The 26909-nt window shown below is 30.0% G+C and overlaps 3 protein-coding genes across 3 annotated transcripts; 2 read left to right on the top strand and 1 right to left on the bottom strand.

Annotated features, from left to right (window-relative positions):
• Positions 1-3419: 3419 nt before the first annotated feature.
• OCT59_008763 (uncharacterized protein) lies at positions 3420-5640 on the bottom strand (the record flags this gene model as incomplete). Its single annotated transcript, XM_066133119.1, has 14 exons — positions 3420-3446; positions 3523-3562; positions 3655-3703; positions 3793-3856; positions 3964-3979; positions 4069-4109; positions 4180-4221; positions 4543-4584; positions 4668-4708; positions 4786-4827; positions 4905-4946; positions 5025-5065; positions 5136-5176; positions 5572-5640. The coding sequence occupies 14 exons, from the start codon at positions 5638-5640 to the stop codon at positions 3420-3422; spliced, it is 597 nt and encodes a 198-aa protein (XP_065999598.1).
• Positions 5641-10868: 5228 nt separating this feature from the next.
• Positions 10869-12396, top strand: OCT59_008762 (uncharacterized protein; the record flags this gene model as incomplete). The annotated part of the gene is made up of 8 exons (XM_066133118.1): positions 10869-10895; positions 11006-11151; positions 11225-11302; positions 11398-11469; positions 11539-11673; positions 11752-11841; positions 11914-12044; positions 12140-12396. 8 exons carry the CDS (start codon positions 10869-10871, stop codon positions 12394-12396), a joined length of 936 nt encoding a protein of 311 aa, XP_065999597.1.
• Positions 12397-13874: 1478 nt separating this feature from the next.
• Positions 13875-16531, top strand: OCT59_008761 (uncharacterized protein). Its single transcript, XM_025316206.2, has 3 exons — positions 13875-14965; positions 15036-15328; positions 15398-16531. The coding sequence occupies exons 1-3, from the start codon at positions 13933-13935 to the stop codon at positions 16142-16144; spliced, it is 2073 nt and encodes a 690-aa protein (XP_025181021.1). The 5' UTR covers positions 13875-13932; the 3' UTR covers positions 16145-16531.
• Positions 16532-26909: the final 10378 nt, after the last annotated feature.

Raw genomic sequence — 26909 nt, 5'->3', positions numbered from 1 at the left:
AGTCTCACTCAAAGGCCACTATAGCCCGCGATTACCCAGCACCGATAGTACAGTTGTTTACCCCAAGTGGTATACTTTGTAGTGACCACTGCATATGAAGGTAAGTAACAGGCATCTGTCCAGGATCACCTTATAGTGGGTATCACCACCTTGGGGATCGCAAGGGGCTGAGTAGGGAATCGAAGCACTATAGCCATGCTACCTGTTCTGTGCACGAAGCAACTTTGGTTGTCAAGGCCACAACAGAAAGTCAACTACCACTAAGACATTGCACCTCAGCTTTACCATCTAGGACGACCATCTAGCCATTACTGACCCCAAGTGGTATCGTAGACGACCACCGAACAGGGAAGTCCCCCCAGTGATAGTAGTGACCTCAGACAGGACTGCGTACATACCAATGGCCTCATAGGGAACGCTAGAAGGACACTACGACCCTATTGAAATGTACGGCCTAACCGTACACACTAATTCACCATGATGCAGTCCAACTACACTAATCCCTGTACCTTCACGCTATTGGTTGTAGCGTCCGCAGTAAAATTCTTTTTATTTCCGTGGTCAAAAGTTTTATCCTTTTCCTTTGCTATTGTTTACGGCCAGACCACCCATTACCTCTTATGAGACTAATCTCGGGTCTGTGTCCTATCATCTTCAATAGGCAACCATTAAACCGAGTACTTAATTCCTCAGGTAACAGCACCATGTAGAAGACATCCCCCATCGAGCCATTTTCGATCTCAGTTTGCAGACACGCCGCCTACTCATCCTTAATCCATTGCATGATACTGGTACTCAATTTATTTTACGACCTTTAGAAAGCACCTACTTTTAGCTGGAGACTTTCGACAGGTAACATCAACCATCTAAGATCCTTCCATACCACCATTTGAGACGCGTCTCACTCAGCGCCACTACAGCCCGCGATTACCTAGCACCGATAGTACAGTTGTTTACCCCTGTGGTTGGTATACTTATTGCAGTGACCACTTCGGACAGGAAGTAGCAGGCTTCTGTCCAGGATCGCCCCTTATGGTGGGTATCGACCAAGGGATCACCACCAGGGACCCAAGAAAGTGGGGAATCGAAGCATCGCCAATGCTACCTGTTACGTGCACGAACATCTTGGTTGGCCTAAGACCTAACAGAAGGTCTAACTACCACTAAGACATTGCACCCTCAGCTTTACCATCTAGGACGACCATCTAGCCATTACTGACCCCAAGTGGTATCGTGGAGTGACCAGCCCAGACAGGGAAGTCCCCCCCCCCGAGGTATAGTAGTGACCTCAAGGACAGGACTGCGCACATGCCAATGACCTCATAGGGAACGTTAGAAGGACACCATGACCCTTAGTTGAAATGTGCGGCCTAACTGTACACACTAATTCACCATGATGCAGTCCAACTACACTAATCCCTGTACCTTCACGCTATTGGTTGTAGCATCCGCAGTAAAATTCTTTTTATTTCCGTGGTCATAGGAATCGAACCTGCGACCTCACCATACTCAGGCTTAATGAGGGTCTCAGTGACTAACCACCGAGATAGGGTGACCAACCAGTTTTATCCTTTTCCTTTGCAAGTGTTTACGGCCAGACCACCCATTGCCTCTTATGAGACTAATCTCGGGTCTGTGTCCTATCATCTTCAATGGGCAACCATTAAACCGAGTACTTAATTCCTCAGGTAACAGCACCACTATAGAAGACATCCCCCATCGGGCCATTTAGGCTGATCTGAAGCTAGTTTTATCCTTTTCCGATCACTGGCTGACGAGTTATTCAACAAAATGTTAAACATCGGCATTATAATATTTTTTGATTTACGTTTACTGCGCCATTTAACATTTTGCTAGATTTCTCGGTACCTAGTGATTGTAAAAAGACGATTTATAGCTCGTTGGAATCGCCTCATCGAGACGAATCGAATGGTAGTAAGCTCATCTCTCTGTGATTAATATTGACGGAGTTATTACTTAAAAACCATTTAATATTTTTTAATTTCGGAAATTGATCTAGTGATTGGATTTCGATGTATCTTATACCATTAGATTCGTCTCATCAAGACGAATCGAATGGTAGTAAGATCGTCTTTCTAGGATCAATATTGGCAGAGTTATTACACAAAAACCATTAATATTTTTTTAATTTCGGAAATTAATCTAGTGATTGGATTTCGACGTATTTTATACCATTAGAACCGTCTCATCAAGACGAATCGAATGGCGGTAAGATCAACTCTCTACGATTAATATTGGCGAAGTTACGATACAATAAAGTTTTAAGTATAATTCTGGCTAAAATTATGTTAATTTTTGGCCGGAATTATGATATATAAATATAAGAAATTTTTTATATAGTCACATCTCTTTATAATCACCAAATATGGACTGTTCCAAATGTGTGACTATAAAGAGAGTTGACTGTACATATTTTATAAAAAAAATCATATATAAATATATATATGTCATAAAATAAGTTGTTTAGCAGTGTAAAAAATTTATGGGTTAGATAAAAGTTTGCTTAGCAGACATGAAAAATATTTGCTTATTGACCTTAGTAAATTTTGAATTTTTTATCTGACCTATATATATATTGTTCGGGGTCCTAGCAGATCTGTGCAGATTTTCAGAAATTATTTCTGCGCAGATCTTATACCCTGGCGCAAAACATTAGAGGAAAAATCCAATAAAAAACTGCACAGATTTTATAAATAATAAAATTCTGCGCAGATTTTTAAATGAAAAACCTTCGAAATACCTCAGCAATTTTTTTCAGTAAAAATCTGCATCACAATAATACAAATTAATTTATTGCATTAATTACTAATTTATTTATATAATCAAAATTACTTTTTTATTATATATTAACAAGTTTACAAATACAATTGAAATCTATTACTAGTCATTACTATTCATTATCTCTTTACTGTACATTTACATGATGTTAATGGTTTGGAACATTGTTCCAGTTGGTTCAATTCTAACAAACAACGGAAACCTACAAATGAAAAAAATTTTTTGAAGCAAGCAGCTTCAAAATTTATAATCCAGCAGTCCAGGATCTAAACATAAAAGAAACGATCATTAGTATAACGATCATTAAAAAATAGAACTTTAAAGCATTTACCTTTGAAGTTCTTAAATACTTTAAAGTTCTTCATAATGGAAAACTGTAACCTAAAATAAAAGAAAAAAATGAACATTGGTATAACATTCGTTAAAAAAAGCAAAACAAAAAAAGAACTTCAAAGTGTTTACCTTCGAAGTTCTTCACTATTACAGTTCACTGTCCTAAGGACTTTCAGCCAAATGTAAACCTGAAACCTAAAATAAAAGAAGAATGAACGTTAGTTCACGTTCGCTAAATAAAATTAATAAAAAAAAATTTTATTTGAAGGAATACCTTCGAATTCCGTCTAAGAAGCGTCCAGAAAGCCGAGAATCTACAAAAAAAAAATGAAACGTTAGCTAACGTCTCGTTAAATAAAATAAAAAAAATACAGAATTTCAAAGTTTTACCTTCAAAATTCTGTCAAGAAGGCGCCCAGAAAGCCATGGACTTATAAAAGATAAAAAATCAAAACGTTAGCCAACGTTTCATTTAATTTTTTTAAAAAAAATATAAAAAAAATTAAAAAAATTTGAAGGTACCTGTATTTACCTTTGAAATTCTGTCCAATCCAGATGACGATCAGAAAACCTTAAATTACAAAAAAAAGATAAACAAAACGTTAGTAAACGTTTCGTTAAACAAAAAAAAAATATAAATATAATTTCGAAGATATTTACCTTTGAAATCCCTCCTCTTATTCCTTACATTCCAAGTCCGGTTCATCCAAAAAAGCCCGGCAACCTATAAAATGAATAAAGAACGTTAGAAACATTCTTTTATAAGAAAAAAAAATTATAAAGTTTCACAACAAAATGTTGCGAAATTTACCCTTTATCCGTTTTAGGAACCTTCGAAGTACCAAAACTACAAAAAAAAAGAAAAAGAAAAATGAAACATTAGCTACGTTTCGTTTAAATAAAAACAATGAAAAAAAACAGAATTTCGAAGTTTACCTTTGAAATTCTGTCCAAAAGGAGTCCAAAATGCCGTGTTCCTACAAAATACAAAAACAAAATGTTAGAAACGTTTCATTAAATAAAACAATAAAAATTTTCAAAGTTTACCTTCGATATAGAAGTCCAGAATTCATTTACAGCTTCCTTTAACTAAAACAAAAGGAAATGAACGTTAGTACATTCATTATATTAATTTAAAAAAAAATAATTTTTTTTTTCAAAGGTTTATCTTCGATATGGAAGTCCGGAATTCATTTTCGACTTCCTTTAACTAAAACAAAAATAAATGAACGTTAGTTTAACGTTCATTATATTAATTTAAAAAAAAATAATTTTTTTTTTCAAAGGTTTACCTTCGATATGGAAGTTCGGCTTGTAATCGGCTTCCTTTAACTAAAACAAAAATAAATGAACGTTAGTTTAACGTTCTAAAAAAAAAATTAATTTTTTTTTTTCGAAGGTTTATTTTACCTTTGATATAGGAGCCCGGAACTCAGTTTCAGCTTCCTTTATCTAAAAAAAATAAGACGAAATGTTAGTTAATGTTCGTCAATAAAGTTAATAAAAAAAAATATTTTTTTTTTCGAAGGTTTTACCTTCAAAGTAAAGTCCAGAGCCATTCTTTGGCATCCAGGACCTAAAAAATAATAGAAATGAACGTTTGTAACGTTCGTTGAAATAAAATTAAAAAAATATTTTGAAGGTAAACTTTACCTTTGAAATAAACATCCAGAGCCATTCTTTGGTGTCCAGGACCTATAAAATATAAAAACGAACGTTTAGTAACGTTCGCTAAATAATAATTAAAAAAAAATCGAAGGTAAAGATTTTACCTTTGAAATTAACGTCCAGAGCTATTCTTTGGCGTCCAGAACCTATAAAATATAAAAACAAACGTAAATTAACGTTCGTAGGTATAAATAAAATAAAAAAAATTTGGAGGTAAATTTTACCTTCAAAATAAATGTCCGGAGCCGTACTTTGGCGTCTAGGACTTAAAAAAAAATAAAAAATGAACGTTTGCAATGTTCGTTAAATAAATAAAGTTATTCAAAAGTCTTTACCTTTGAAATAAATGTCCAGAGTCATTTTTCAATGTCAGGACCTAAAAACATGAAAAATGAACGTTAGCGACGTTCATTAAACAAAAAGATAAAAAAAAAATTCAAAGGTAAAGGTTTTACCTTCAAAATAAGAGTCTGGAACCATTCTTCGGTGTCCAGAACAAGAAAATAATAAAACCGAACGTTAGACAACGTTCAGTATATAAAAAATATTAGTTTCGAAGTTTTACCTTCGAAATAAAGTCTGGAACTGGTACTTTCAGCGCTCTGGACTTACAAAAAAAAATGAAACGAACTTTAGCTAATGTTTTATTAAATTTTTTTTTTTTAAAAATGGAGTCCAGGATGTACCTTTTGTGTTCTAGACTAATAAAACTAATAAAACGAACATTTTCTAACATTCGTTAAATAATATTAATATTAAAGTAATAAATACCTTCAAAATAGAGTACTTTTGGCGTTTTGTAAAATGTATTTTTTGAAAGGAGATAAAAGAGTCTGACATCTTTTTAATCCAAAACTCCTGCATGTTGCAGATTATGTACCGAATGTTAGACGAATTTGCCTTAAAGATTCCGAACCTTACAAATAAATTTTTTTTTTAAAAAAAAATTTCTCTGATAAGCTTCGAAGCTTAAAAAATAATAGAAATATTTTTTTTTTGGAATCTTTAACAGATTATTTCCTAAAAGGTGTTGTAGAAAAAATTATTTCACAAAGTTTTTTTCTTTAGTAATAAGTATTATAGAAAAAATTATTTTTTTAAAGTCTTGTAAAGTTTTTTTTTAAAGAGTATTTATTGTAGAAAAAATCATTTAGGTATTAAATCAAGTTAGAGTTAATCAAAGTTTAAATATTGAATCAATGATAAAATTGCAGATTGAACTGATATTTTAATGAAAAAAAAGCAAAAATCTGCAAAATTGCAGACTTCCGCATAAATTTCACATAAAAAAAAGCAGAAATCTGCAAAATCACAGATTACCGTAAAAATTTATACATAAAAAATAAGAAACTTGCAAAATTGCACAACTTTGTAAAAAATAAAAAGCAAAAATCTGCAAAATCGCAGACTTCCGCATAAATTCACAAAAAAAATGCAGAGATCTGCTAATTTTACAGATCTCTGCAGTTCTGCATCTTAAAAAATTTCCCGATGAAAATTACTATAAATATGTTTTACTTTAAAATATAATTTCACTACTCAATATATATATATATATATATATATATATATATATATCTTTTATGTTTAAGTAAGTTTGTTCAGCAAGTTAAATCTACTTGTATTTTAATTTTCATAAGGCTAAGTATGATATTTATATAGAAAAGCATATTTTTTTTAATGGTAATAACTTTTAAATTTTTCACTTTTCCGTTTATAACTTCAGAGTGTAATTACACCACTTTAGTCAAATAAAATTGACTTTCTAAATTAATTGAAAGTTGTTCAGCCAGGTCAAAATACTTATATATTAATTTTCATGAGTGTGAGTATAATACTTATGGAAAAAAGTGCATTTTTCATAACGGTACTAACTTCTGAATTTTTTATTTCTCCGTTACAACTTCAAAGCGTAATTACACCTTTTTGGTTAAATGAAATCAACTTTCTAAATTAATTGAAAATTGTTTAGCAAGGTCAAAACTACCTAGATATTAATTTTTATGGGTGTAGGTATAATACTTATAGAGAAATTTACATTTTTTGTAATAGTATTAATTTCAAATTTTTTTTTTACTGTTTATTAACTTTATTAATTAAATATTGTTAATCTACTTGTATATTATGTTTAGTTTAGCTTCACAACATATTTAAAATTGGATTTAATAAAATATATTAATTAATAAATATATTTTATAAATTATATGTGTTATAATAAAAATTTAATTAGGTTAGAAGATTGATTTGCTTATTTTTATATAATTTTTAAGGTTAGATATCAACAATGCTTAGCGATCATAGTAAAAACCTATGCTTAAAGTTACTAATAAAAATATTTTGGGACTTTACCTATATAAGTATTTTCTGGGGTCCTAATGGAACCATTGTAAGTTTAAAGCGAAAAACTAAAACTTGCGAGTTGCGATTTCATTAGGTAACGATCATGTGGTAGACAAAGAAATTCACGTGATTTATTTTTTTCCCAAGTGTATAGACATATATTGTCCTTCGCTTCGCTCTGGACAATTATTGTGACAGCCACCATAAGAGACCAGAAATGATGTAATTTCCTAAGGGGGATTAGGGAGGAGGTTACAAAGTCCTTTTTCCGGAAGTCATTTAAAGCAGGGCAAATCACGTAATATGATTTTGAAATTAGTTGGAAATGTCAGTTTAATTCATGTTACCATTACAACATCATGCATTTATTTATTTATTTTTTTTTCAAAAAAAAAACATTTTTCAAATTTTTTCACTAGCCATGTCCGTCTCAGCTTCTTCTCCTCTAATAATAATATCAGCATTAAACCTTACACCAGACAAAAAGTGGGATCTTCTTTTTGATGTAGACCGCGCTTTAGAAATTCCAATAGAGGTTTTTAACGAAGATTGGTGGCCATCAGTTTCAAATATTTGGACAAAATAGGATTCGTATAAATATGTAAATGGTGATATTTGGAAAACCTTCGCCTGTTATTTTATGAAGCACCGCAAGTTAAGTACCCAACAAAAAGAAAATGTTCTGAATGAAAAATGCTGAATAACCAGGATACGGTCATCTAATATATATTCTGTGATAATTAAAGTTTTTTGGATAGCTTCTTCAAATGTAGTTCAAGTAGAAAGACATAAAAATTCCTCTAACCACACTCATTCTTTATCAGAAATTGATAGGTTAAAATGGCCAAAAGCTATTAGAAGTTTAGTTGAAATAGAAGCGGCTAAAAATTATTCAGCTCCAACAATCACATCTGCTGTCAAGAAATACGCAATATTGGAGTTAGATACGATTGGCATCTATTTACTCTTTACGTCCAGGATATCTATAGATGTTGGAGCATAGGCACCCATTTTTTCATAAGCAGTGAGAATGCAGATACAATTGTTGAAGCTTTAATAATAATCTGCAATAAGTATTGTCATTAGTCCCTGTTACATACTTTTAGATCATAGTAATATCGAAGCCAAGAGCATTAAAAGACATTTCCTAGCATAGCTGCTGGTGAACAAGAGTGCTAAGTTCTCCTTTGCATTATCCATGTTATGAGAACATGGATGCAAAAAATTCATGAAAAAAAAACCTGAGACATCATGATCACGGTGATGCATAAAAAAACAAAGATTGAATGCGAAAGCCTTGTTCAAGATGCTATTAATTCTTATCCTGTTTCTTCTATACAAAATTATATTAAAAGGAACTATACGAAAAATACTGAGAAATGGGCTTATGAGCTCGGCAACATTCTTCTCTGCTTTTTTACAAGTCACTTCAACGAATTCGCTAAAATCTTTTCATAGTGAATTAAAGAAAACGACATCTTTATCATATAAATTGATCAGTACATGATGATTTTTATTTGGCTATTTTGCCCATATGCCCAACTCAAAACTTTTATATTTTAGATGCCGTTCACAAAGTTATCAATGTTGATTGCAAAAAAAGATCTGAAGCCAAAAGTGCATCTTTTGATTTTTGTATCAAGAAAATATCCGCGTATGGTGTTGATATTGATATTCTTGAAAAAATCCAAAAGTTCCCATTCCCATTTCAACAATTAATCATTAGAGAAGCCTGTGTTGTAATGAATAGACTTAAAAAAGGAAAAAGTACACTAGGTCTTACTTCTCTCGATTGTTTCTGCTTATTTCGCCATTGATTTTGCAAGCATATTTTTCACAAATATATATACGGCAATAAATTATTAACTACTGACGTATGGCAAATGTTTCGCAAAATTTTGAAGAAAGCGGGTTTGAAGTGTATGAAAGTCAAGAATCATTTATAGAATATGTTTAGACAGAGCAACAGAAAAACGCCGAGAATCAAAGAATTGCTGTAGGAGAATTAACTGAAAGAATGCGTAATAGGTATTGGCGTGTTGAAGAGATGGGTGATGTTAAGAAGATGCAATCTTTTATTTCTATGTTAGAAGCTCTGTGAATCTGATTATTTTGCAATTTAATAATAATTTAAGCGGAAAAACTTAGAAATTAGAATTACTTATTAGTATTTTGATACTAATAAATGTACAAGGTTGTATTGGGTTCTGATTATTGTGCGGACTTGGTTTCTTAAATTATTACGAATTTTTTTTTATGTAGATAAAAGCTTTATGAATTTTTTTTTATGTAGATAAAACTATGAATTTTTTTTTACGAATTTTTATTAGAAATTTTTACAAATTTTTTATAAGAAAAATTACATTTTAAATTCAAATAAAACAATAAAATCAATAAATAGTGTGGGACTTTTTTATTTTAATTAATTCTTTTAAAAATTTTTAATTTTTTTATTAATTTATTGATATTTTTAAGAAATTTTACTTTACTGAAACACATTTTTTTAGCCAGCTATCATTTGGTATTTTAACGAAAAATCACGTGACCCTTCTGGTTAATCGCATTTACCCCAGTATCACCGACACTTTTATCCACCTCCACATGACCGGTGACATTTAAAGGGATGTGAAAAAAATAATTTTGTGAAGCAAAAAAATCTAAGTCCCTCAGATAAATATAAACAATGAAAACGCGGTGGGGTGTGATGCCGGTGATGAATTTTACAAAATCACGTGGGGTGGAAAAAGTGACGGTGATACTGGGGAAGCTGGTTAATCGCGATAATGTCACTTCCTGTTCTTCTTTCGGTAGTGGAGGGAGATCAGGCTGGTTCCAACGTTTTTAAAGAAGTTCGGGTCCGTCCTGGTGATGGATGATAGCTAGAAGTAGGATAACTCACGTGTGGTATATGTCCTGTTTAATAGTCTGTCCGGCTTCACATAAAATAAATAAAAATAAATATCGCGATAATGTCACGTGATTTGCCGCTTTAGACGACCTCTTTTCCCGGATATCCCGGATATAATATAATATTCGGGCCACCATATTTGGTGAGACACACGTGCCGTGCAACCGAAGGTGGTGTGATAAGATGTAATAAATCAGACATCGTTATCGTTATGAAAATTTTTTTTTGTACAATGTCTAAGCGCAAAAAATCATCGTCCTGGAAACATTTCATAAAAATATTGGAAAAACCTAACGTAACAAATCATCATCTGGAATACTTAAAAATAAACGCAAGACCTTTGACAAAAAAATGACGCATAGAGATTGGATAGAAGCCTTTACAATAATTCAAAAAAACACGAATCTGTTCAGATTCGGAAACTTGCAGTTGAAGCAGTCAAAAATTTAAGGTGATGATTTCGCTTTTTTTGAATTCTTTGTATAAGATTGAGCAGAAGCTGGTGTGCTTCCTCTGCGTTCATCCACTGCTTTGAATTCAGGGAAAGATCCACTGCTTTCGCCTCGTGGTATAATACTTACATTTCTGGGATTCTATCCTCTGTTGGACCATCCACTGCTTTGGTACCACAGCCGATCGAGTCCCTTGCGTTTCTTGCTCAACTTTGTGATTTTGTGATATTTTTTTGATTGCCTTCAACTTCCACCTTTTCACTCAATAGACTCAATAGAAAGAATGCCGATCCCAAATAGTTGTCAATTTTTGGCAAAATGTTGATGACCAGCGGAAGAGAGAGAATATCGGCAAAGATTTATTTTTCATGCACTTTGAAGGATTTACTGAGTTGGTAACATTTCTTTGATCAATAATTTATACTGTATTGTCGGAGTGGATTAATCATATGCATGTCGCCTTTTCTGAGAAGACCTTCACTTAAATAATTCTATTTTGCGCCAGGTCCAAAACAGAAATAATGATTCAATTCATAAGTCCGGAGATGATGAGTCCAAAGAAGAAGATGATGATGAGTCCGAAGATGAAGTAGATTATTCTCAAAAGGAGGATGATGTGAAATCCGAAAGTGATGAAAGTGAACTTGAAGAGTGAGTATTGGTGGTTTTTTGTAATTCTCCAATCGACTTCATTTCATATTTATTCCATTTTTCTGTTGGGCAGAGAATATTACGCTCATATAATTGACCTGGACAATGTAACGGAGCAACGCAGACCTCCATTCTGTTTTGCTAAGGAATGGTCCGTAATTATTTCTATATCAAAGCCATCAGTGGACCTACCTTCTTCAGTAGACTTAACAATTATTTGAAAAATCCCGAGATTAAAAAAATAAGGGAATCATTTGATTCCTATGAAGAAGTAACCACTGATGAAGATAAGTATGCTCGTAGAATCATCGATCATTAGTAAGTACTGTTGGTATGAGATTATTAAGAACCGAACTTATCATTGACTATATAATATCAATATAACAGTATTTTTTGTCTTGAAAACCGGCCGGAATACTTTGCTAAACGACCACAAACCGAGGCTACATTTCGTGTAAGGTTTATTGAACCAATTATAGAGCCGTTCATTTTCATTTTCAAAGACTTAATAGATATGACTTGGTAAGTAAGCACCCTTTTTTGACGGATCTTTTGTATTATTGGCTGTTTGTTACATAACAACAAAATATCGTACTGTAGGGGTGAAATCACGAGTTTATCATCGGCTAATCGTCGAAACCACCGACTTGCGAAGGGAACTGGATCAAAGCAGATGGTATTGGTTCACTTGTAGATGCCGACAATAAAGAACTTGTGATAATTGAATTATCCGGAGCACCAACTCGACTTCCGACTAGGCAGGCATCCGGAAGGGGACAAGTGTAAACTAGATCGTTGTTTGGTAGACGTACTTAATAATCTATTTTATGACTATAATGTATGTGAATTTGAATTGGCTAAAAAACTTAAAGTATTTGGGCTACAAACAAAAGGTAATATTTTACCTTCGTTATGCAATTAATGTAATTTTGTTTCAACAATATGATTTTCATAATTTGAAATTTACTATAATTTATACTTTTTATAGGATACAATTGTATCATCTCTGAACTATATATATTTGGTCGCGGGATTTATTGTATAAGAAAGTTGTCTCAGTTCCCTTTACCGACAAGAATATCTGATTTATGTTATTTGTACGAACTACTCAGAGCCATGTTTCTTCTTAGAGATGAATTGATCAAGTCATTGAGAGTTATTCAAGATCTTAAAATAGCAAAAGCCCGTAAACTTGAGGTTATTAAACCATTCAGTTCTTATATATTGCGAATACCACCGAGCTAAATCTGACTACATATTATATGAAAATTGTTGCATCATGAGCATGAGTGAGTTAAGGGAGGCGTGTAATAGACGTATCAAAAATTAGATATCAATAAAATAATAGTTGGGTGGAATTTGCTAAACATAAACATGTTCCCTTTACCCTTTATTGTGGTATAAACAAAGTGGATTGATTTTTCATCAAATCGCGTGAACTTTAATTATATACATGTGCTCTACATTTTAAGAGAATACGGTACCATTAATAAAAAAATTTGAATTTTTATTTTGAGTTATTAGTTATTCTTAATTAATTATTAGATAGAGAATGATTTAAACTTCTACAATTTTGCAAAAAAAAAAGGAAAAACTAATTATAAAACTTGTAAAGTCCTATCTCAAATTAATATAAACTTTCCTTTTTTAAAAAAATAATTAGCAAAAAACTTTTGGAATTATATTATATAAAAAATAAAACAAATTTGAAGTGTAAAAAATCGTATATTTTATTAATTTTTAGTTTAATTTTTTAGCTTCGGCCAGAATTTGAACAAAGTTTTGAATTTAGATTTAGCCGTGATTTGGAAATATTTTAAAATAATAATATTTTTAGTAAACCCTGTACTTAAAATACTTTCTATAGAGATAGGATTCTTCAGAAAAGACTGATAAAATTATTTATATTTGATATCGGTTTTCTTTACATCCCAAAGATTTTTTACACATTTGATTGACGTATTTATTTGCTCTAGTACATTTTGCGTCTGAATCTTGTTTCCAAGATAAGCAAAATATATAATATTCATAATGTCTTATATGTAGATCAATTATATTTTTCCGAACATTTATCTAAGATACTACTAGATTTGGCCGAGATTTTAAATTTTGGGCAAACCTTTAACCAATTGACAACATTTCTTTTGAAGTAAAAAATGAATCAATCGCGAAATGCAATTACAATTTTCACATGATTATACATGAAAAAAAAACGCCCTTTTGCTACGGATTATTTAAAAATAATAATTTGCAAGATTGTTGCAGATCCTTATTCGATTTTAAATTGTTGCATTTGCATTTGTAAATTGTTGCGAGATCCAATCTGATTCTTTTGTGAAGTTTCACTGCATTACTTTTCGTTATTTCTTTTCTTGTGAATTTTAAGGTTCTTTGAAAGAAGTTAGCTAGTTTCATCTCCAATTTGTATTAATGAAAATTATTAGTTTTTAATATGTCGGAGAAAAGTTACTTAACTAAGCTATTCTATATTTAAATAGTTCTCATCAATGATAATCATATTTTTATTGATAATGTTTGTTGTTTAAAATATCCGGCATAATAGGCATAATAGGCGTCCTTTTCAAACTTCCTTCAACATATAAGGTTTGTTTGTGTGGCGTTTCTTCGGCGTAAACAAATATATTACCATTCTTGTATGGAGAGTATACAGTTGAAAATACGTAATAAACTATTTAAACACAATTTTTACCTAAACTTGCAGTGCTTTTTTATAATTGCTGACTTTTTTTACTTGTCCGTATAATATTTATTTAGTATATTATGAAATTTGGTCATCACCTAAAAACTTCTCTTTATCCTGAATGGACTTTCTACTATTTAAGCTACGATGAGCTAAAACGAGAGCTAAAAACTCGAACTCGTGGTAATCAATGGAGTGAAGAAGACGAAACCATTTTCTTTGAATTACTCGAGAAAGAACTCGAAAAAGTATTTACTTTCCAAGACGTTAAGTCTGGGGAGATAAATAGGAGAATTCAAAATTGTGAGAAGGAAATTCATGACATAATGGAAGCAAATTCTGCAAACGAGGATGATTTTCTTGCGATTGAAGAAGAATTATCCATGATAATCGCTGACGTTCATGACCTTGCCAAGTTTACCCGTTTGAATTATACGGGTTTCTTAAAGATTATTAAGAAACATGATAAACAAACTAGATGGGTTTTAAAGCCCATGTTTATGGCACGGTTGAATGCAAAACCATTTTATAAAGAAAATTATGACGCGTTAATCGTAAAATTATCACGTAATTATGATATTGTTCGTACTCGTGGGAATCCGGTTAAGGGTAACGCCGCTGCCGGTGGCCAACAACAAAATTTTGTTCGTAATACCACAAAATATTGGGTTCATCCGGATAACATTACAGAGTTAAAACTTCTTATTCTTAAACACCTTCCGGTATTAGTATTTAATCCTAATAAGGAATTTGAACCAGCTGATTCCGCTATCACTTCAATTTATTTTGATAATGATAGTTTCGATCTTTATCTTGGCCGATTGGAAAAGTCCGAGGGGGCTGAAGCCATTCGATTAAGATGGTATGGAGGGATGGACAACAACGAAATCTTCGTTGAACGTAAAACACACCGAGAGGATTGGACCGGCGAAAAATCTGTGAAGGCGCGTTTCGGCATTAAGGAAAAAGATGTGAACAAGTATCTACGTGGAGAATATAAAAAGACATTTGAAAAATTGAAACAAAAAGGAAAGGGTGATAAAGAAATTGAAAGTCTTGAACAATTAGCTTCTGAAGTGCAATATCGTGTCCTTACCAAAAAATTAAGACCAGGTGCGTACACTTTCTATAGGAATCTTACACGTAATGGTGCAGAATTAATTCTCGTATAACATAAATTTAGTCGTTCGAAGTTTTTATAACCGTACTGCTTTTCAATTACCTGGTGATGCTCGTGTTCGTATTTCACTTGATACGGAGCTAAGTATGATACGTGAAGATAATTTCGAAAATAATCCGAGACTTCGATCCGGTAATAACTGGCGTCGAATGGATATTGGGATAGATTATCCATTTTCAAAGTTACCTGATGGAGAGATTGAAAGATTCCCTTATGCAATTCTGGAAGTTAAGTTACAGACTCAGTACGGCCAAGAGCCACCCGAATGGGTTCAAGAATTAGTGCAAAGTCATTTGGTACGTTGATAATTTAATAGTCACTTTACTCGCGCATTAGGAATTCTAATAAAATTAATCATACTTCAGGTTGAAGCTGTTCCAAAATTCTCAAAATTTATTCATGGTGTCGCAACACTTATGGATAGCCGTCAAATCCCACTTTTTCCTTTCTGGCTTCCACAAATGGATATTGATATTCGCAAACCTCCAAGTAATTTTAGACTTGAACGTCCTTCTGCAAGTAATCCAACTACACCAGCCAATGAAAGGGGTAATCCGTTTTCTGGAACTGAGGATATCGAAGTTCTAGTTGATAGTCTAGAAGATGACGAAGATGAGGAAGATGCATCTGAAAATACACCATTACTAAGTGAATCAAGCCAAAATACAAATACCCAACTACGAAGTACACCGCATATTTCTTCACTTGAAGAACTAGAAGAATATTTAGCGACAGTTACACCTGCTGGGAAGGTTCCTAAAACTTACCATGGGAAAAAAATTGCCATTCCTGTGCGTGTTGAACCTAAAGTATTTTTTGCCAATGAAAGGACTTTCTTGTCTTGGCTCAATTTCAGTGTGGTCCTGGGCGGCTTTGCAATTGGATTATTGAATTTTGGTGATAAAATTACCGTTACCGCAGCTTCTTTTTTGGTTTTTGTCACAATGATGGTCATGTTATACGCCCTTGGGACTTATCTTTGGCGTGTTAAAAAGATTAGAAAAAGAGAATCTGGGCCGTATGAGGATAGATACGGTCCCACATTCATTTGCATAATGTTGTTAATTTCTGTAACTATCAACTTTTGGTTACGATTACATGAGAAATCCTAAAATTTTTGTAATATTATATCACATCAAACCCTTTTATCACATATTCTATCATAAGACTGTGTGTTAAAAAATATGGCGAGAATTTAAATCTGATTGGTTATTAGGTTAATTTAAAAGTATTCTTCTACATATAGCACAGATTAGATTTTTTATTTAGCAGAATTCAGAGAATGAATTACAAAAAGGGTAGAGTAACCGGTTATTGACAGTGTTGCTTTGTAAGGATATAGTATTATTGTACAAAAGAAAACCCGCCATTATTTTATTGTTTTATTGTAACATAAAAAATCATACTTTATGATTGTACAGAATAGAATATAACGCGAGTGACACGTTTAGATTCGTGCAAGATATAAAAAAAATAAAGTTTTTTTATGTTGCACTATACTTATTAATCAGACTTACGCCAATTGACGGAATTACTTTTCTCAAAGGACGTCAAAAAAATTAAAAATTGTTTCTTATACACGATATTTCGGTCGTAGTACCAAAAAAATTAAAAATTTAATTTAAAATTTACCATATATATACAGATAAACATCTGCTCATTTAAATGTGGCTGTTGTTATATTAAAAACCGGTTATATGTAATTCCCTTTAACACGTTTTTTCCTGTTGAAATTCAACAATCGATGCAATCTAAAAAACTTGTATGTAACAGTAACGTTTAGATTAACCTATATTAGTACTAAAATTTTTTTTCAAATTCTCTATCACCAAATTGTACAATTTCTAAATATGTTTTATTAATGATAATTATAATTGATTTTTTGCTCATGACGTAATATTTTGACAGTGATTTTTAATTTTAATTTTACTGGTAAAACTATATTAAAGTTTATTAAAAAGTTGATAAAATTCTGAAGGAAAGTGAAACTTGATAAAACCTATAAATGCTAAAACTTTGCTGAAACTATAAGTCCTTCGCGTTGCTAATCTACGTGTCATATAGTGCCATATTTCAGGCGGCAGTCACGTGAACGTGACAATTAGCAGTATTTATTATTTATTAATAAAATAATATATGCATGCATTACATAAAATTAATTACATAAATTACTCCAGTTGGTTCGATTCTAACAAAAAACTATTTCTAAGTTTTTTCTGCCAACTTTACTGAAGAATTTCTTCTAAAGTAAAAGAAAAATAAACATTAGCAGTCAGTGGTCATGTCATTTCTCTTATTAAATTTTTTGTAGCGCTATTTATTAATTAAGATAGTAAAGATATCATGAATTTAAGTTTTGTGTAATATCACAAGATCTAGCTAATAAAAATGCGTACACTTGTGTCAAACAATTATATAATTCAGAATTATAATACCTAACAGATTTTGCAATTTTATTTTTATATAACATTTCATTAAAATTATTTTTTTTAATGGAAAATGAAAGTGATTGGTAAAATGATCGGCAAAGTGATAATATATAGAAAGCATGCTATGTTGTTATCATATAAAATCTTGTAAATAGGGATGCCAACGGTCGGTTCAGTTCAGTTTCGGTTTTAAAACTGCAGGTTTCAGCTGAAACTGAACTGACCGCAAAACCGACCGATAAAACCGAATTGCAAAACCGATCGCAAAATTACTGCAAAATTGAATGAACTAATGTTAGAAAGTGTTAATTATAATTTTATTTGATAATATTCCTTAAAATTATAATTTTTTTTACGATAATAATGTCAATTTTGCGATTTTTTTCAGCAGAACGAAAAATCATGTGATCGACTCATAAAAAATTTTCTTATTATTTCAAAAATAAGAATACTATATATATAAATAAACACCAAAATCATAATTTTTAATAGTATTCTCAATATAATAAACATTCTTTTCTTTTGGAATATATGATTAACTGATCAGTTTTTTTGTCAGTTTTTTTATATATAAAACCGACGGTTAACCGATCGGTCTTGGACTGAAACTGAACTGTAACCGAACCGATAAAAACCGGTTATAATCGGTTATAACCGAACTTTTGGCATCCCTACTTGTAAATAGATGTACTGAAATTGAGAATCAGTGGTCTGTTGCATTGAATAATGCCGGCTGAAACTAAGTTAATTCTGACCGGAATTAGTAAAGCTGCCACCTGAAATTATTTCCTAATTCCAAAATAATTTCAGCCAGAATTTTATTTTCAAAACTAATTCTGAAATCCCAAAATTCTTCCAAAATCCCAAAATCTTTCCAAAACTCCTGAAATTGTCCAAAACTTCTGATTGGCCTATTACAAAATCACATGACTTTATAAATTTGCTAAAATTTTATCTGTATTCTAATTTCATAATTCTGGTAACAGCTAGTACGTGTAATTTCATTTTAAGCATATGTTTACTTTGTGTAATATTAGTACATAAAGATGCATAATTTCCTTATATAGTATATATATTACACAAAGCAAACATAGGCTTAAATCGAAGCTACACGTATCAGAAAGATCACCACAGAGCCAAAATTATGGTATTAGAATACAGTTATAATTTTGGTAAAAATTTTAATTTTGGTCACATGATATTATAACAGCCAATCAGAATTTTGGAATAGTTTCAGCATTTCAAAATTAAGTATTTTTCCTAAATTAATTTTACCATTTCAGTTTCACCTAATTTTAGGTGGCAGCTTTAAGAATTAGTATAAATAAGTATGACTGGTTTTATGATTAACTTTATTATATGTAATATTGTAAAATTTATAACAAAGTTGATATATAGTGATTAGGGATGGCAATGATTACGGTCATAACCGGTCATAACCGGTTAATAACTATAACCGATATCGGTCAGTCAAAGGCTCTGACCGACCGTTTAACTGACTAGTTTTGACCAATCGTTTGACCGACCATTTAACTAACCGTTTAACTGATTGTTAACCGACCATTTAACCAACCCTATTAATTTAACACTTTTTTTATGAGCTGAATCAATAAAAAAAAGTTGTATAATGTTTTTGTTAGCAGATTTAATCAAAAAAAAACTTTTTAATATTTTTTCTTAATTAAATTCACTAAAAAAAAATGGTTAAATGGTCGGTTAAATGGTCAGTCAAATGGTCAGTTAAACGATCAGAAAAACAGTCAGCAAAAATAGTCAGTCGGTCAAAAATCTATAACCGGTTATGACCGACCGATAACCAACCGTGACTGACCGTTGCCATCCCTAATAGTGATATAATTGATTATATACAGTAAAATTTGATAAACTGAATCCACTAAAAATATTCAGTTTATCAGAATATCTGGTATAGAGAAAAAATTTTGATACATTGGAAATCTATTATACTGAATTTTTTTAGAGAATTCATGCTAATAAAATTAACATACACTATATCATTTTAATTTTTCATTTTAGTTTTAAGTTAAAAATGAATATAAACTATTTTTAATTGAATATATAAGTAATATATAATTTCAGCCAGAATTAAGATTTTTATAATTCTGGCCAAAATTAAGATTTACCGCATCACATTACTTAAATTTTATTGATTAATGATCATGTGATCCAGTTTATCAAATCATTTTTACTATAGTTAGTTGGAAAATTGATTCTTTATATCAAATATCAAACTTTTACTAGTAAACTTTGGTATATTGAAACTATTTTAATATACTGAATTTGATTCCAGCAAAAAGTTCAATTTAGGGTCAAATCTGGTTTATCAAAAATCTGATTTATCAAATTTCACTGTATAGATAGTTTTGATTTATGAAAAAAGTTTGTTATACTGTAGGTCAAAATTGGTTTATCCTGAATTATTATATCAAATTATGTTATAATAAAATAATATTTTAAATATAAAAAAAACTAGTCATCACACAGGTGATTTTACCTGATTATATGAATTATTATTATGACATCATTTGATTAAACTATTAATAAACTTTTTTTTTCACGAATTGCCTTTTTTAATTTTTTTTTCTTTTTTATTAACCTACCTCCTTTTCTTTCATTACACATTTTAATAATGGACTATTGTGAATATGTTAATGAAAATTCCACTTCTAATGATGAGAAAAATGAACTTCATATTATATTGGTTTTAGGTGTAAAGTTTCAGATATGGGAAGAACTAGAAGGTCATCTGGCATGATATGCTTTGCAAAAAGAATTTTCCTATAAAAAAACAAGAGTTGAGTATTACTTAAGTCCAAATGGAATGAAAGGTTTAACAATAAAGCAAAATAAGCATAAAATTAAACAAAAAATTTAGGGTATGGATTAGGGTAAGGATTAGAGTGTAAATTAGAGTATGGATTAAGGTAAAGATTAGGATAAGGATTAGGGTGTAGATAAAGCTCTGAACGGGTCAGTTTGGTCCGGATTATAGACGGTTCGGATTAGAGCTGAAATCCGTAAGAACTGAACCGAAAAACTGGCAGTTCGGTTTGGTTTAATCCGATTTTTATAAAAATGCGAAAAATCAAATAGCCTGCCATCTAGTGATCATATAAAGTCAAGCCATATATCATTGGATTCGTCTTGACGAGACGCATCGAATGGTAGTAAGATTATGTCTCTAGTATCGATAGAACACCCGTTAATCCACGCTAAATGATTTATCAATAATTGGAATTAGCAAGCTATCTATCAGTGCTAGAGACATGATTTTAGCACCATTCGACGCGTCTCATTGAGACGAATCCAATGAATATAAATTCGTTCGTGTATGACTACTAGATGGCGAATAATATCAAGTTTCGCATTTTTAAAAATTTTCGAGCGTTAAAAATTAAAAATTCCAATACATGAATTTATTCGTCATCCAATGGTCGTACAAATATGAATTAGGACTCATTGGATTCGTCTCAATGAGAATGACAAATAAATTCATGTATCAGAATTTTTAATTTTTAATGCTCAAAAATTTTAAAAAAATGCGAAGCTTGATATTATTCGCCATCCAGTGGTCGTACACGAACGAATTTATATTCATTGGATTTGTCTCACTGAGACGCGTCGAATGGTGCTAAGATCACGTCTCTAGCATGATAGATAGCTTGCTAATTCCAATTATTTATAAATCATTTAGCGTAGATTAACGTGTGATCTATCGATGCTAGAGACATGATCTTACCACCATTCGACGCGTCTCATCGAGAGGAATCCAATGATATATAGCCAGCACGGAAAAAAACCTTAGAAAAATTTCAGAAAAATTCTGGTTAAATATAAAAATTCCGGAAATTTATTTTTTCAACCGGTATGGAATTATGGAATTAAAAAAAATTCTGGTTTTAGATATATATAATAATCTTTTCTTTTTTTTATTCGTGCATATACAATATGGAGTAACCAGAAAAGACGTACTGGCTTTAAATAATCATATTGTAATAAACTACTGAAATAATAATTAATAAAATTAAAGATAAAAAACTTTTTTGCGATATCTGATATAAATTTATTAAATGAAATTTCCGGTATTTACAAAATATTCCAGAAATTTGCTACGCCACGACCAGAACAATTCCGGGATTATAAGATTTTACCGGTTTTATCAGAAATTTACCAGAAAAACTGGTTAAATTATAATGGATTTTCCGCGCTGTATATGGCTCGACTTTGTACGATCACTAGATGGCCGGCTATTCGATTTTTAACATTTTTATAAAAAATCAGATTAAACCGAACTGAACCGCCGGTTTTTCAGTTCTAATAGGATCGGGAAAACTATATATAAAGGTCACCGGAAAAAAATCAGAAAATCATATATATGCGAACCATCTTATGATTGGTTAATTGGCTATTTATTCACATGTTTTCGCTCCAAAAACAGAAAAAGGAAAGATCTTCACTCAAATTTTCTTATTCTTGCGAACCAACACGTGACTTTTATTAATTATTTTTATGGTGACCTTTTTGAAAATTAAATATGGGTTCGAACCAAGAAAACCGGTGACCTTTATTAGTAGTTTTCCCGGTCCTGTTCTAATACCCAAACCGAACCGAACTGAATTTTGAGCTAGTTTCAGATCAGTTCCCCAGTTTAGCCCGAACCGTTTAGAGCTTTAGGTGTGGATTAGGGTATGAATTATTGTATGGATTTCTTTGTTAAATATCACTAATACTTTTTTGCTTTTCACATTATTATAATACAAATTATGATGATCATAAGAAGAATTTCCGTGAAGATGATTATGAGGACCACAAACTTTACTCCAACTTATGATTAGAAATGTACAAAATGAAATGTTTATTGAAATTTCAAATGTTTATAGACGAAAAATAGCAAGAATTACTCCAAAAGGATCAAACTATTAATAAAGAAAATAGTAACAATCATCAAAGAAATGATGAATCTAATATTATTTGTTCTAATCCAGTAACTTAAAGAAGATATGGACATCCTTCAAATTGATATCTGAGTGAAGAAACAAAAAATGACTATAGATTTGAAATTACAATGTATTCTAGAAAATAATAATAATGAAAATAACAAGAAACAAGGGAAATGTAAGAGGTGTGAGGGTTTAGTTATGATTTACGTAATTGTAAAAGTAAGATTTTTAGTGAAAGAAATTAATATTGTATTTAGATAGTTACAGTTAACCCTCTATAATTGCATGCCCTTGGGACTAGGCATAAATGTGCATTTAGAGAGAGTGTGTATTTATAGAAATCACATGATTATATATAAACTAATTATATTATAATATTTATTAAGAATTATAGAAATTATAAAATAATAATTATCATTATAAAAAACCAAATAACTATTTAAAATATTGATCTATAGTAGTTTGTTGCATTGAATTGATTTGTTTATTTTTAATAAATTTTTCAATTTTACTTACCAGTTTAATTTGTTCATTCGCGTGCATTTTCCTGTTAAAGTAAAAATGAATTCACAATTTTTAAACCTTATAATGCTTTATTAACGCAAATAATTTCTATATCAGCACTATCATCTATTTCATTTGGATGATTTGTAGGGCCATTTTTAAATATATCTGCAAATTCTGAAATGTCATCAGGAATCTCATAAACTATATTTTCTTCAGGAATAGTTAAAAGTTCTTTCATCTCCATCATATTTGGTAAATAAAGAGTTTTAATGGCCTTGTTAAGTTCGTCATCAAGTATTAGTTTATCAGGCATTAGTTCATCATCTTCATCATCAATCATTCGTTCATCATCAATCATTCATTTATCATCAGTATTAGAAAGAATTTTGATATAATTCCAGTAATTTCTGATAGTATTAGCTGTAACTTCTTGAATAATATATTAAATTGCTTGCAAAACATTCATTTTCAGATCTTGTATGAACTGTCCAAAGTCCATCTTCAACTTATTCTAGTAACCATTTAATTTAAAAAAAAAAATGTATTTAAAAAGTTGTAAAATAATAAAATTAAAATCTTACTTACTTGATATGATGATATTGATAATGCTTTTTAAAGGACATAATTATTCTAGAATCCATTGGTTGAAGTTTTAAAGTTGTATTAGGAGGTAAAAAACAAACTTCAACATTTTTAAGAACTAAATTATTTATCTTATGGCTTTTACAATTATCAAGAAGTAGCAAAACACGTTGATTATTGTATTTTATACTGACTTGATAATTAAATTCCTGAAGCCTACTTGTTAAAAGAAAAGAGTTGTTAACATCCAGGCTTTAGCATTATTCCTATAAGTTATTGGTAAATTGCCGATATTAATATTCTTAAAGCACTGCAGATTTGCATATTTACTAATTACTAAAGACGGCAGCTTATTTGACCCATCAGAATTCGTACATAAAGCAACTGAAAGCCATTCTTTATTTTTTTTTCATCCAGAAAGCCGCTTTGTAACTAATGTTCGATCTAGTTCTAACTTAAAAAAGAAGATTATGATTATCAAATGCAATTTATTCAAATCATAAGAATATGCTAAAAAAGTACTGATAAAATAATCCAGTTTCATCCATGTTATAAATTTGATCAAAAGGATATTTTTTTAATGCAAATTAATATACTAATTTCAATTATTAGTATTAAATCATTATTTTTGGTGATAATTAGAAAAATTTTTAAAATTAATTTTAATAGTTTAATAAAAGATTTATTGCTTTTATAAAATTTATTGAATTTTTTTTTGTATTAATATTTTTAAAGAAAATTAAATAAATTTTTTTTTTTTGCAAAATAGTGCAAATCACTAGTCAAAATCAAAACTTTTGGTCATGTGACTTTCAGCTAAGTTTTGGCCAAAGTTTGGCTGTGTGAAGTTTCAACCAAAATTTTGACATATGATATCTTTACGAATATTATTTCTTAATGATCATCATATATATAACTTAAATTAATTTTTTCACAATGAAACTTTTTTTTTTCTTTTCAAAGTTTCGTTGTGAAACTATAAAAAAATTATTTTTATTTTAATTTTTTAAATTATTATTTTTTATTTAAAACTCTAAGTTTTACAACGAAACTTCAAAAAAAGATTTTTTTCTTTTTAAAGTTTCATTGCAAAACTATAAAAAAATTATTTTTATTTTAATTTTTTAAATTATTATTTTTTATTTAAAACTCTTTTAAAGTTTCACAACGAAACTTTAAAAAAATTTTTTTTTTTAATTTCACAGGTCGAAAAGTGAAAAATCAGACACCAATTGGTCACCAATCAGGTAGCTAATTGGTGACTGATTGGTGACCGATTGGTGACTGATTGATGCCTGATTTTTCACTTTTCGACCTGTGTTTTATTAATTTGTTTTTTTTATTTTAATTTTTTTCAAAGTTTCATTTCGAAACTATTATTTTTTTTTATTAATTTTTTTCTACTATTTTGATATTGGCTTCAATTCGGTAAATTTTGAAAGCTTTTGAAACTTAAAAAAAATTTTTTTTTCTTATTTTGTAAGTTTTGACTTCTGATTCTTGGGCTTTGTCAGGTGAGTTTTGAAGAAAACGCTTTGAAACTTTTTTTTTGTAGGTTTTGGCTTCTGATACTTGGTCTTTATTAGGTAAATTTTGTTTCGCTTGAAAACTTTTTTTAAAGTTTTTTTTTTAATTTTATTAATTTTTTTTTATTTTGTAAGTTTCGGCTTCTGATACTTGGTTTTTGTTAGGTGAGTTTTGAAGCTTTGCTTTTGCTTCGAAACTTTTAAAATAATTTTTTTTTTAATTTTATTAATTTGTTTTTTTTTTATTTTATAGGTTTCATTTTCCAATTTTTGGGCTTTGTTAGGTAAGTTTTGAAGTTTCGCTTTCACTTCAAAACTTTTAAAATAATTTTTTTTTAATTTCTTTCTTCTATTTTTAGGTTTTGGGTTTTGATTCATGGATTTTTGATGGGTGAGTTTCAAAGCTAAAAGCTTTGAGGTTTTTTTTTAAAAATATTTGTTTTTTTTTTAATTAATTTCTTTTTCTTTTATTTTGTAAGTCTTGGGTTTCAGATCATAGACTTTGAATGGGTAAGTTTCGAAGCGAAAGCTTCAAAACTTTTATTTAATATATATTTTTTTTAATAAACTTTTTTTTTGTTTATTTGTAGGTATTAGCGTCAATTCATGAGCTCTGATAGGTGAATTTCGAAGTAAACACTTTGAAATTCTTTTTTTTTAAAATAATTTTTTTTAAAAAAATTATATAGATTTTTTTTTTGTTTTGTAGATATTAACTTCGGTTCTTGGGCTTTGATAGGTGAGTTTTGAAGCAAAAGCTTTGTGTCTTTTTTTTAAAAAATTTTATTTATTTAATTAATTATTTTCTTTTATTTGGTAGGTTTCAGCTTCAGTTCTTGGACTTTGGATAGGTAAGTTTATTTTGAACACACTTCGAAACTTTATATTTTTTTAAAAAATAATTATTTTTTTCTATTTTGTAGGTTTTGGCTTCTGTCCTCAAGCATTCAATAGGTAAGTTTTGTTTCAAAACTTATTGTTTTTTAAAAAAAAATGAATTATTTTTTAATTTTTTTCTTTTATTTTGTAGGTTTCAGCTTCCTATAGTTTTTGGGATACAGGATAAATGTGTGGAGATCAATTCTTTTAAAGTTTACTTTGAAGAAATGTACTAACATTTCATTATTTTATAGGAAGTGAACTTTCTAAAGTATACTAACATTTACTATCTATTATTGGTATATTTTTTCATTTTTTTTATTCTTTTATTATTTTTTTTTTATTTTCACAAACAGCTTCTAATGATTCTTTTTTTACCTTATTAGGTGGTTTTTTCAGTCTCCTTGGATGTGATAATTCGGTAAATTTTCAACTTTTTATATCTTTAATTGTTATTACTTTAATAATAAATGATTTTTAATGGTTTATTTTTCTTAATTTTTTAGACAGCTCAGTTCTTTAGACATTTAGACGTGTGAGTCTATGGCAGAAAGTTTTTTTATTTATTTTACACAATAACAAAAAATTTTCTAATCTTTAAGACAGCTGTATATTATGTAGGCTGAAAATAGTACATACATTATTGTTAGTATTATATATATATACACATAGGCAAAATATAGTATATTATATAATAAAATTGTTAGTATTAAACAAAATACAATTTTATGAATTACAAAATGTTTGGTATAAAAATACTATTTGAAACTTATGCGAATTGTAAATCAAAACTTAACCGAAATTTAGATAAGTGGCAGTCTGAATGATAACATTCGATATAAACTTTCGGTTAGAAGATTCGTCCAACTTTGACCAGATTTCAGCCATAATTCAGGCCAAATTTGCCTATACGAAATCTGGCTGAATTGGACTATTTCGACTAGTGAATATGCAATTTATGAGTTTATTAGTTATATAAAAATACAGAAGTATCTG

This window comes from Rhizophagus irregularis, chromosome 17 (assembly GCF_026210795.1).
Source record: "Rhizophagus irregularis chromosome 17, complete sequence".
NCBI lineage: Eukaryota > Fungi > Glomeromycota > Glomeromycetes > Glomerales > Glomeraceae > Rhizophagus > Rhizophagus irregularis.
Note: the sequence above shows the minus strand (reverse complement) of the source record. Positions and strands in the feature narration are given on the sequence as shown.